Source organism: Oryzias latipes, chromosome 14 (genome assembly GCF_002234675.1).
Source record: "Oryzias latipes chromosome 14, ASM223467v1".
Lineage (NCBI taxonomy): Eukaryota > Metazoa > Chordata > Actinopteri > Beloniformes > Adrianichthyidae > Oryzias > Oryzias latipes.
In genome coordinates, this window is record NC_019872.2 from 10,066,122 (window position 1) to 10,078,874 (window position 12,753).

The following is a 12,753-nucleotide window of genomic DNA, read 5'->3' on the forward strand; positions in this document are numbered from 1 at the left end:
TTTACCTGCTCGACCTTCTAGTGGTCTCCAAACCTAAACCACCACTTCCTTAGCAGTACGCTTGAAGACTCAGCTGCCGCTCTCTCAGCTTGCTGTTTGTGTGTCGTCTGAACGGAGCACGCAGGGACGAGTGGTTACGCTTGGGGAGCAATCATCGCTAAGCAAACATCTTCAACCTGGTTCCAGGAAAGCAGGGACGGTCAGCGTCTGGTTCGAGGGGCCCCTCCATCGTCTAAAGTACACCAATGTTCAAGTACTTTTTAAAAACAAAACAAAACAGTTCTCTAGTGTGATTGCTTGGTGACCCCCCCCCCCCCTTAATGGGCGGGGCCTGACCCATGTGGACTCACAGAGCTGAGAAGAAAAAGCGTAATTAAAGGTTACGAGTGTTCATTCAAAGGAATCGTGTTCCCTCGTAAAACTAATTGGTCTTTTGTTGTTGTGCATGATGGCGGCGGTGCTCAGGCGCACTCGGTCTCTTTATGATCACACTTATTGCTGTTTAGGTTGCACGCTTATTTCTACCGCCAACTGAAAGACCCATTTGAGCCAATAAGAGGTTTGATCATCTATCAGCTTTATTGACACCACATGAAATGCAGAACATTTGTTTGATTTAAATGTTCTAATTTATGCTGAAAAGAAAAATCTCATATTAGCCTCTCATTGCATCTGAATGTCTTCCTATTTGTGTTTCCCGTTGGAAGTTGATGGACCTATCCAGGTTTAAAATGTCATGTTTGGCTGTTTGCTTAGGGGAGGGGGTTATAATTACCCAGAAGGCTCTTCTTCCTTCTCCTGCTGTGCCTCTGGCTGTTCAGCTTCTCTTTTTTTTTTTTGCTGTATTGTGTGTCACAAGACTCAGTTTGTTGCAGGGCTTTGCGTCACCTCTCTTATCTGGCTGTTACGCTTTGAATGGGAAGAGCAAGCGGAGGGAGAGCATGCTGGTGCAGCACTTGAGTGGGTTTGCATTCGGTGTCCTGTGTGTTATATTTGCGAGCATCTTTCCCTTGGATGGGATCTCCCAAGTCCTCCCACCCCCCTCTTGTGCATAGAGACCATCTCTTTAGATATGCTAGCTGTAGGGATGTATGCAGATTACTGACTGTAAATGAGAATTGGACTAAGTGCGTGTGACATAGATGGCTTACTACTGTCTCCAACCAAATTAAGTCAATTCAGTCGCCATTTTTTTTGCAATATGGAGACGACGTTAGCAAGCAGTGATTGGTCAGAGTCGGTCTGAGTCAACTTTTCTATTGCAACCACTCTTGCCAGTAAGGAGTGAGCTTGTTGGAAGGCCAAACCCCTACCACTTAAGAGTGGGCTACACAAAAATCTGTCAAACTTTTCAACGTGGGGGCCAGGAGGCACCACATACTGTTAATAGTAAACATAAGAAAATACATCTTATTTAAACTGCCTGTCTTTTTGTGTTTCTGATTCTTCATTTTTTCCAGGATGAATGCAGATTGCTTATCTTTTACTAATTTTTTAACTAATTAATTAAATTTTTGATTTTATTTTTTAGGCTGCATGGTGGTGCAGTGGTTAGCGCTCTTGCCTCACAGCAAGAAGACACCCTGGTTCAAGACCCAGCTGGGGGACCTGAACCAGTGGACACCAATGGGGGACCTTTCTGTGTGGAGTTTGCATGTTCTCCCCGTGCATGAGTGGGTTTTCTCTGGGGACTCTGGCTTCCTCCCACTGTCCAAAAACATGCTTCATTGGTTAATCTAACTCAGGGGGGTCAAACTCATTTTCACTGAGGGCCACATCAGCATAGAAGCTGTCCTCAAAGGGCCAGATATAACTTATTCATGTAATTAAATATAATGAAAAAAAACGTAACTACTCCTTCATGTTAAATAACTCATTATTTATTTATTATAACTTTTTAAAGTGACAATTACAGTTGCATTGAAAACATGTTTGCTTGTTACTCTATCATAAATCCTTTTACATTGGATTCTGTCAGGTTAGGTTATATGGACAGTGTTTAAGTCCTAACATATAGTAGACCAATCCGATATTTCGAGTCCAATTCCCCCTAGATATGAATAAATACACACCAATTTTTATTTTTTATTTCAAGAAATTAAAAACTTTAATGCTCTCGAGGGCCACATAAAATGACATGGAGGGCCACATTTGGCCCGCGGGCCATAAGTTTGACACATGTGATCTAAATTGTCCCTAAGTGTGAATGTGAGAGTGTGTGTTAGTGTGATTGTGGACACTGTATCCTGCGACAGACTGGTGACCTGCCCAAAAGTGGCAGGGATAGACTCTGGCAGCCCCTGACCCCAAAAAGGAATAAATGGTAGAAGATGAATGAATGAATGAATGAATTAATTAATTAATATTTTTGAGTAGTTTTAATTTAAAAAAGATTTTTTTTCATTGCAAGTTATTTAACTGTTACACTGACCAATCAGATGCCTAAATCAAAGTATCCACGTTGAACCGATATGTTTGATTGACAAATTCGCTCGACTTCTGTTTGTGGGGTGTGGACTTCCAGCAAGCTCACTCCGGAATGGTGAAAATGGTTGCCATTGAAAAAAGAGAGATTATGACAAAAAAGCAACAGCATTACATGCTTTTATTGTACCTGAAAGCTGCTGCTGCTGTTTAAAGACGTGATCGCATGACTGCTCTTTTTATTATTTTTTTTTGTCTCTAACCCACTTCATCTTGCTCAGAGTCACAGGGGGAACTGGTGCATGTCGCAGCTGTTATCAGGCAAAAGGCAGAATACAACCTACAGGTTCAGGCAATTCATCATAAAACCAGACAGACAAGTGATGCAAGTGAGCATGCATGCTCGCATTCACTCCAATGGACTACTACTACTAATGCTCAACCAAACCTGCTACTTTTTGAAGAATTGTGATCTCTTTTTTTATTTTATCCTCCTAACATAAGGAGATTAGCATTTAAAAAGTCCCCCAAATTGGGCTTGGATTGGAAGAAGGGCTGTAAAATATGAGAAAAACGATATTAGGGATCAATATTGCAATGACAATATTTCTTACAATAAATGAACAAATATAGCAAAACAAGTAAATACATCATTTTCATTTCACTGTAAAAGTTTAATTAAAAGAAAAGTCAAAATAACTTAAATTAGACTCCAAATGACCCTCGTGTACATTAGGAGGCGAGCATCTGACATCAAAGGGGTCTGTGTGATTGATAAAATGCATAAACGGATTTATTTGATTAGTTAAATACTTTAAGCTGCCATAAGATTGTTTTAGCACATTTTAAGTAACCATTTATTGCAATTTTTGCCGAATTTTGCCATTTTGTGTATTACACATCCCAAAATTTGTGATTTTTTTGTGGAGGCCTAATTGGAAGCATTACTGATATACAAATATAAAGTCTAATTTGAAAATTGGTCATTTTTTGAATTCCTGCTCCAATCATCCTTTGATCTATTGTAACTCTTGTGCTATCCTAGGCACTTTAACATTGGGAGTTGGGTCATCTAGACCCACTAGACAGTGCTCTGAACCTTTTTTCTTCAATGATTTGTGATCTTCACTGGTGTCCATGGATTACATGAAATCTTTCCACGTTTATCCACCTTTGTCATAGGGAAAACACGTCAATGTAAGGGTGGGGTCATCTAAGATAGCACAAGGGTTAAAAGTGTTCCCAGTGAACTTTTAACCATGATTAAGCCCTTATTAGATCAAATTAAAATTAAAAACTGTTCTAGGACATAGTTTCTGCAGAATGGCAGTAGTTCATTAGAAATTTGGCTCTGAGGGTTAGGGTTCTCCAGCCGAACAGTTTGTAGCCAGATACCAGATCAGACAAGGTAAACAAAGACTTACATCGATCTAGTCGTCCACAAGCAGATGCATCCGAATGGAGCGGAGCTGGGAGCCCGTGGCTTGCAGTTACTACGTCACAACTCCAAGCTTTTTCCGCAGCATTTTTTCTATCAGGTCCTGATTTACAGCTATTTGAATAAAGAAAAACCCTGAAAGGCAATTTTAAGCTTTGTTTTAGTTTTATATAAATGTCCTCCATCATGAGACTTAACGCCACAAGAACACGTTATAAACAACAAAAACACAATTTTCATCAGAGTGGGTCTTTAAGCTCAAATTAAATTACCTTCATTTTAATTTTTTCTACAAGGTCAGCATAATTCATAAAGCACTTGAGATTCAGATACTAAATGATCCCTCTCTTTCTCCTCTCATTATGATCGATCTGGTTTTGTAAAAATTTTTATTACTTTTGTTTTCTTCAGGTTTCTATAGACATAATTTACAGTCCTTCTAGTGTTCATAGACCTTGCTGCTCTAACATCTGTTCCAAGTATCTGTGCCACATTATTTAATAACCCTAACTGGGCTTTTTTAGCTTCCCGGTTGCCGTGGCAACCCTTTTCTTGGACTGTGTAGTACGCAGAGCAGGAGCCGTGAGGGAATGCTCACATCGGTGCGGCGCATGTGAGGCACAATCAAACGAAGTCTGTTCTTTCACAAGTGATTATGGTGCTTCAGTCATTAGGAGACGGAACATTTGCTCTCAATTTGACAAATGTGGTATCATCTGACTAATGCCATCTGAGAGGCCCGGGACTAAAGTGTGTACTAATCAGTGTCCGTGTGTGAATTCTGATTATTTCTATTGTATGTGTGCGTAGATCTGAGATAGCTCTGAGAGCTGTATCATATTAAAGAGAAAGGAAAGGCGGTGTGTTTCTGGATGAATGATGTTTCAATATCCCCTCGTCCTGGAAAATGCTTTCCAAACCACAATCAACCTCCATCACAACCCAGACTTATATCTCTCTTAAAGACAAAAGATTAAAAGCTTCACTAAATCATTCTCTCTTTTATCTTTTTTTTGGTCACCACTCTTTCCCTTCAACCTATCTCCTCTGCACACAAACATCCTACTGCCTGCCTCCTTTTCCTTACCTGCTCCTTCATCCTTTCCAGCTGGTGGGTGGCGAATTTGACCTGGAGACGAACTTCATCATCCAGGAGGCGGAAAGCATCGGCTGCATGGTGGAGCTGCTGTCCCACTGCGAGGTGACATGCCAAGCCGAGATCTGGAGCATGTTCACAGCCATACTGCGCAAGAGTGTGCGCAACCTGCAAACCAGCACAGAGGTGGGCCTGATCCAGCAGGTGCTGCTCAAAATGAGCACTGTGGACGATATGATTGCAGGTACGACGTGTGGAGGGAGTTACTGTTTAAGACCATGAGGGCTAAGTGCATGCTGTCATTTGTTTGGTTTGTACCATGAAATCGTATAACAGAACTTTGGAAGCAGTGTTAAGTGTTTTAGAGACACAGTGGTCCACCAGTGGATCAATCAGTTCTTGAAGTCCCAGGATTGACTGTGCTCTGCGTCTTTAGGCAAAACTCTGAACCACACATTGCCCTCGATTTAAAAAAAAGCTGGAAGTTACTAGAGATAAAAGCATCTGCTAAATGAAACCATGATACATTTCCTCATGAAAATAGTTCTTTAAGCTATTCATTGATTTATTTATATGTGCTTAATCAGAGAAAATCAGAGTATTCAAAAATAGACTTGAAAGCAAACTCCACACCAAAAAGCCTAGTTTTGTAAATTATTAAACATGTATGTATTTTTAAAATGGCACTTGCATATCTACATGCACACGTAGTACTTTTGTCGAAAAATATACTTCTACAGCTTAGAAGCAGAACTGTTTCCATTAGTCAGAGTAGGAGGTCTTTTTGTAACCAATTGACCAGAGCAACCTAAGGGTTGTGGTCAGACAGGTATAGCCCTGGGGGCAACCCATGCCCCGCACTTTGAAGCTGGTGTAAAAAGGAATAGAAAGGGAGCGTTTATCCATCAACAGCTGAGTGGCTTGTTACATAAGAGGAACTCACTTAATCCAATGAAAAATGTACAAAACTGGCAACCCAAATATACTCTGACTTTTTCCTCATTAAAACCTTTTTTTCTTATTGTTAGATTAAATATTCTATTTGTTTTGTATTTGACATCACACACTGCGTGATGTCAAATGGCAATCGTTTGATTGGCTGGTGACAGTCAAATCTTTAGCAGTACAGCAGCTAAAACCAACACCGTACAGCATGTCAGCATCTGACCTACTTTAGCCTTTGGTGTTAAGTGTTTGCTACGACCTGTCACCTGCAGCATACTTTAAAAAAAATGTGCATGAACATTTTTACTCAACGGGCTCACCAAGTGGTCCACGATCGTAAAATTTCGTGCGGGAGCCACATACAGGTTTGCCTATTTTTTGCCTGAAGACAGCCTGTTTCTACCCCTGAGGGCAGTTGTGACTAAGGCAAAAAGGGGTCTGTGTTCCAACGACTTCGACTAAATGGTCAAATTATTTGGAAAAATGGCATTTGATTACATCATAACCGCCTTCAATAGTGATGGCTTTAGATTGGCCCAATCGAAACTATAGGGGTATTTTGGCCATCCTTCCAATCGTTGGGGACAAGGGGTCACCTTTTACTCTGAAAAACAATAAAAAGCCAAAACAACTTGCAACACTTACAGCCTTGTTTCATTTTCAATTCCTTTTCTACTCTTAAAACCTTCCTCTCACACACACACAGCCACAGACACATACAGGTGGCTTTGCATTAGCCCTGTTCGTCATAACGCGTAGAGACAACCTGCCAGGAAGGAAGCTTCAAGTGCTGGTTGAAGCTTTCTCGCTTTTTCAAAGTGATTGTTTTTGTCACCACATTTACAGAGTTTTTTTCACCCCTTCAGCAACTTTGATTCGAGACGACACTTATCTCAAATGAACATGGGTGTGTTGTATGGAAAATAAAGGGAATCACTTCACTAGCAGTTTCCTTACAGAACGCAAAAGCTCCTTTATATAGAGGAGACGGTAAAAGCTTATCCTCATTTGATGGCACTTTATGGTCATTCAAATCAAACAAAAATTAGAAATAAAATCATTTTATTGATCCTAACCACTATTTGATCAATCAGATTTATTAATTTAGCACTCTTCTTAACAAATTACAAGTGCCTTCCATGACCCAGTAGAATTCAAAGACACACAAAAAAACAAAGCATTAAAACCTTAAAAAGAGAGAAATAATGAGAAATAATGTAATCAATTTAAATTATAGTTAACTGAAAGGCAGTCAATCTATTTTATAAACGACATTTTCCATTATTTTCTTTCAATTGTCACAAGGGGCCTTGCACACAGCATAACTGTATTATTATTTCTTTTATTTATTTATTTTTTTTAACTTGTCCTGTCCAACAGCTGGGCAGACAGATGAGAGCTGAGGGCCTCTTGTGTTGGACATATTTTACTTTAACAAGAGGGGTTATTAATCTGCAGACAAACCAAAGGTATGTCTGAATAAACCCCTTTTGTAATTGAGGCCAAACTTTATTAATTTCAATCATGTTTGAAAATCTTGGGTGTTGGACCGGACGGAAAAGGAAAGAGGGGAAGAAGAGAGAGGGACGTTAGAGAGGGGGGGGGGTAGGAGGGTGATAATAGGAGGGGAAGGGGGATAAGACCATGAAGCAACATAAAGCAACAAGTTTACTGGTTGTTAATCATTATGGTTAACTGTATTATTATTTCTATCTGCTCTTCAAAAAGGTTGATGGCACTTTTGCAGACCAAAAGCACGACCGGTTACAGCAGAGAATGTTCAAGCATGCCGTTGATGGCCTTTAGATAGGATCCAGATCCTGTAGAGCGTCTCTGCGAGTGGCAGAGCGCGGAGGCTTCCCATTGAAAGGAACAGGAGAATCATTCAGAGAAGTGTGAAAAGACTGTGGGGGATGCTCTGAATGTGCTTTAGCAACTGAGTTGTGTGAAAACTCTGTTGGGTGTCTACACTGTTGAAATTTAACAAATTTCTATAAGGTTCCAGAGAAAGATTCTATCTGAAATCTTTGTTTTCTCTCTTTGGTTGATTTTCCGGTAAAATAAATTTATTTTAACATCCGTAAATTGTCTAAACCAGCTTTATCCTGTTCATGCTTTCTGGGGGTTTTGGAATCCCAGTTGCACTTAGACGAAGCCAGGAAATGCCTTAGACGCATTACTAGTCCATAACAGAACTTTAATCGGATAACCACACTCACTCCTGAGTCTTATGTTAACTTCTCAAATATGTTTTTAGAGTGTGGGAAAAAGAAGAAAAGCCTGATCTGCACATGTGGAGCATGCAGACCCTACTGTGAATCCAGCCAAGACTTTCATCAGGATTTTTTGGTTTTAGGTGATGGTGCCAAACAACTTTACCACCATGCACTCTACCCTTCTAACCATAAAACTGATACAAAGGGACTTTTAGCACAATTTGACTAAACTGCAATATGTATTCTGTATTAAACACAGCTAGGGATTTCTATTTAGTGGCGATACTCACCCAAAGGTGTCCTGTATTATCCTTATCCTGCCTGCCTCTGTCTGTCCTCATGTATATCAGAATGTAAATGACTTATTTCCACCATAAGGGCATATTCTGCTTGGACCACTATATTAATTTCCACTGACTCCTCTTCGAGATCCCATTCCAGACCACTCAAAATGACCTATTTCATACCAAAAACACCCTTTTGAATCTGGGATATCGAGTGTTTGCATTTTCCTCTCATACCGATCACTTCAATAAGCTGGCATTATTTTCTGTCGCTATGGTTCTGTTGAATGAATTATTATGGGAAGACTATTCATATCTAGCAGGCTTAATATGGGAAAAAAAAGAGCCTCTCTAAGCATATTATCCAGCCTGAATGGGCTGTGCTGTAACTCTGCCATATCTGCACTGATCTGTTGTGTTTGAGTAAAGTGAAGGTCAGTGAAGCAGGAAGGTCATCCACAAATGCCTGGCTTTTAATTATACCCTCAAAAATGGCGTAGAAATTACGTCTAAATGACTCTGGTTTTTTCTGTCTTTTGGGATGTTGAATTAGAATAATAAATGCCTACGATGCCAGTAATTTAAAACAGTTCAAGAAAAGTTTGTGGGCTGAGGTGATGCTTTACCGACCAACTCTCAGATTCAAGGTTGTGTGAGTTTTGTGTTCACCGAAGCAGCTGTGAGTGTGTGGAGAGTGAAGCACAGTCCAGCATTGGCTGAAGTGTATGATGAATTGACCAAAGCTCGCAGTATACACACTGTGTCTGTTTCATGACCTCATCATATTTTATCGCAGAAATGTGAGAGCAGAGCCGTCCAAATGCTGAGTCACAAGCAAAGTGATGAGAATACTTACATTTCTCTGCTGTCTAACCCCCACCACCCCTCCACCCTCGCCCTTTTGCTTGTGTTTCTTCAGACCTCCTGGTGGACATGCTGGGAGTCCTGGCCAGTTACAGCATTACAGTCAAGGAGCTTAAGCTGCTCTTCAGTATGCTGAAAGGAGACAATGGCATCTGGGTAAGTTGTTGTGGTTGTTCACTTTATGGGATATTCCTTGAATTGGCAGATGCCCTTTCTGATGCCCGGATGCCCTTTCTGACACTTTCTGTATTTTCTCCGACTTGGGCCCTCTTTAATGAAACAAAATAAAAGCAACAGAAAAAACATTAAACACATTTCCCTAGAGAAGTATTGGTATGTTTCAGAGTAACTTTAATGTACTTTCCACTTATCTTAGTTAACGGCAAACTGTCAAATAAAAAAAATGTGAAAAATATTGCTTTGGTTAGTAAAAAAGTGTTTTTTTTGTCAATTTACTTTATTCTACAAACAGACTTTCTTAGTACTTTTGAACCCTTGTTTTTCTTCTACAATAAATGTGCACTGTTTCTAGAAAGTCGCTGTTTGTTAGAGATGCGACGGATCACGAACAACGGTGCGACACACGTGTACCGCGGATCATCTCCCATCTCCTCCTCCTCGTGCGCACCTCTCGCGCGCATCATTTGTCTTGTGTCATATTCATTTACACCATCTTTGTTTTTAACATGCGTCCAAGCTGCTTGATGTTTGTCCAGGAAGTGCGTTAACCTGCAGCTCCTGCCGCATGTGGTAGGAGCTCCCATCAAATGACACTTTGCAAAGCGTTGCTCCACGTCATTATGATTTCCTTCAGAAATCAGTCAGACTCTCAGCTAGGAGCAGCAGCCGTCCCACTTTCTGTGGCAGGAAAAAGCCGCTGCTCCGTCTGGAACCAGTGGGAGGGGCTTTATCCCAGAAGGGAACACAGTGAAAGAATGAACCGTCCCTTGATACTCTTACTTTTTAAAAAATGTATTTCTTTTTTTTTCTTTATTTCCAAAAAGCCAATCTCTCAAACACTTTTGTTTACCGGTATATAGTTTAAATGAAGGAATATCTTGAGTTCAAAGACCTCCTTAACGTTTTGTTTTTATAAAAAGGCCTCAATGAGCAAATATTTTGACAATAGAATACATTTGTGTCAGTGTGTATATGTTTTGAAATACTTTATATATATGCTTTATTAAATCTATGGTTTGAAGATTAAAAAGAATTGTAGAGTGTTCTGTAGTTTTTTCCCCATTTTTCTGATCCGAAAAATGATCCAAACCATGACCCTAAAACCGTAACACGATCCAAACCGCGAGTTTTGTGATCCGTTGCACCCTTAGTGTTTGTGAATAGTTTTGGAATCTCAATTTCTTGCATTTAAGAGTCCTACCAAAATCCCAGCTTTGCTGAGTGATCAGTCTGGGTATTTTTTTTTCAGGAACAGCATGTTTGTGTAGTTAAACAAGACCAAGGTAGAGAATGTTTGTGTGTCTCCAGATTGATTTATGCATAGATGTCAAGACAAGGGCACTTTTTTGTGATTTCTTTTTTCCCCTTTTTTTTCTTGCAACTGAGGATTAAATGTGTTAATGTTATTAGAGCAGTACAACCGTGATGTAAAAAAGCCCCGACAACCTAATCAGGTGTGAAGGTGAAACAGTCAGCTCCGTTCAATATTATCAGGCCTGCTGTGCGAATAACCCGGCTAACCACGGAGCAGCTTCTCGATACTAAATGACTCGTATTTTTTCTCCTCTGACAGCCTGTTTCACCTCTACATCTCCTCAGCTTGAGCTCTTCTTCCCAGCTCAGTCTGCTTCACTAGTCTTTGTCATGCCGGACTACTATTTTCCTTTAGTTGTGATTGAGCCCACATGTGTGAGGTTCTCTTAAGATACGTCCACAAAGCTTCAGTATTCCATCTATTAGTTAGTGCATACAAAATGGATAAAACATTAAAAAAATAAATCTGAAACCTATTTTACAGTTTATTTATCATTTATTTGAGCTCCTTTAAATTATATTATTTTGATGTTGTAGGGACTTTTGCTTCTGGATGTGGTATTCTCATCTCCTTAGCTTACTGATTAGCGCACATTTAGCAACTTGTCTACGTTTAGTGGTCACAGAGTAGCTCTTTAAAAACCGGGCTGTGCACGTTTGAGATGAATGAATGGGGTTAAAGTCCTATTGAAAGGCCCATCCCATGGCTATTTGCTTGTGTTTATTTACAGATTTGTTATAAAATCACTAGTTCGTCAACTGCTGCCTTCTGGAAAAAAAAAAAAGTCAAAGGTGATTGGTCAAGCGCAGTAGCCTGATGAAGCCCTGTCCAAACCTCAAGATGTTTTTTATTGACTTCCAGGAAGTGACAAAGTCCAAGAAATCCTCAAAAACCTGCAAATTTGCCATTATTCGTAATGGTTGAGCTATTTACTAGTTTATAAGTGGCCTTTAGATTGTCTCCTAATACATGCTTGAGTGCAACCGCAATCAACCTCTGGTCGCTCATCAGTGGTCCATACCCATAGCATTCTGTTCAATGAGCATCCTCAGCCAATCCGCTTTGTCCCTTCATCCCTGTCCAGTCCTGTTCCTCTGCCTAGCAACCCTCCCTAGAGACAGATCGATTACAACTTCACCATGGTATTGAGTAGTTGTAGTCAGGGGGGGGGGCGTATGATTGAAGACTATTGATCTGGCGTGGTTGTGGTAGAGATGTGATGTCACAGCTGGCATCTGTCACACTCTTAGGAAAGTGACCCTCTCGTCTCTTCCACTCTCCTCTAGCCAAGACATGCGATCAAACTCCTGTCAGTGTTGAACCAGATGCCTCAGAGACATGGTCCGGATACCTTCTTCAACTTTCCGGGACGCAGTGCAGCGGTAAGGCAAGACGCCTCAACAGCTCATTGACAACACATTAGTTAGACGTGTTGCTGATGACGCTTTCACAATCAGTCTGCCCTTTTGCGTTGGCACTTTACTCAGCCAGCACAAGAAGCAGAGTAAATACCATTAGGAGCTGGTAAATGGTGGTATAATAGTTGTCATACAAATGAGCTCTGTTTGTGTCCCCAACCAGGCTATAGCATTACCCCCAATCGCCAAATGGCCCTACCAGAATGGATTCACTATCAACACTTGGTTCAGACAGGATCCACTCAATAACATCAATGTGGACAAAGATAAACCATACCTTTATTGGTAAGTAGAATAATATTTGTAAGAGCTATATTAAGAGTGCTTAATTTGGATTAAGAGTTAAGAATATTTTTGAACATTGACATCTGGACAGGAGGAACCTGATTGAATTTTTTTAACCAAATCATTAGAAATGTATTGGTTATTCCCAAAACATTTCATGCCAACCGATTTAATAAAACAAAAAAGGATAATGTCACAAGACTGAAATACATGAACATTAACCTATTAGGTAAACAGATAGTTTAATTAAAACCAAAGTTTAAATGTTAAGGCACTCTACAACGAACG

The 12,753-nt window shown here is 40.2% G+C and overlaps 1 protein-coding gene across 14 annotated transcripts in view; it reads left to right on the top strand.

Moving 5' to 3' along the window:
* The window catches only part of LOC101169132 (neurobeachin), a 101,081-nt gene that overhangs the window by 28,466 nt on the left and 59,862 nt on the right, over window positions 1-12,753 (top strand). For all 14 annotated transcript variants that reach the window (XM_011483293.3, XM_020708780.2, XM_020708781.2 and 11 more), the window contains exons 2-5: window positions 4,971-5,202; window positions 9,323-9,423; window positions 12,049-12,144; window positions 12,344-12,465. In XM_011483293.3, the coding sequence (XP_011481595.1) occupies window positions 4,971-5,202; window positions 9,323-9,423; window positions 12,049-12,144; window positions 12,344-12,465 (551 nt within the window). The remainder of the gene's footprint in view (window positions 1-4,970; window positions 5,203-9,322; window positions 9,424-12,048; window positions 12,145-12,343; window positions 12,466-12,753) is intronic.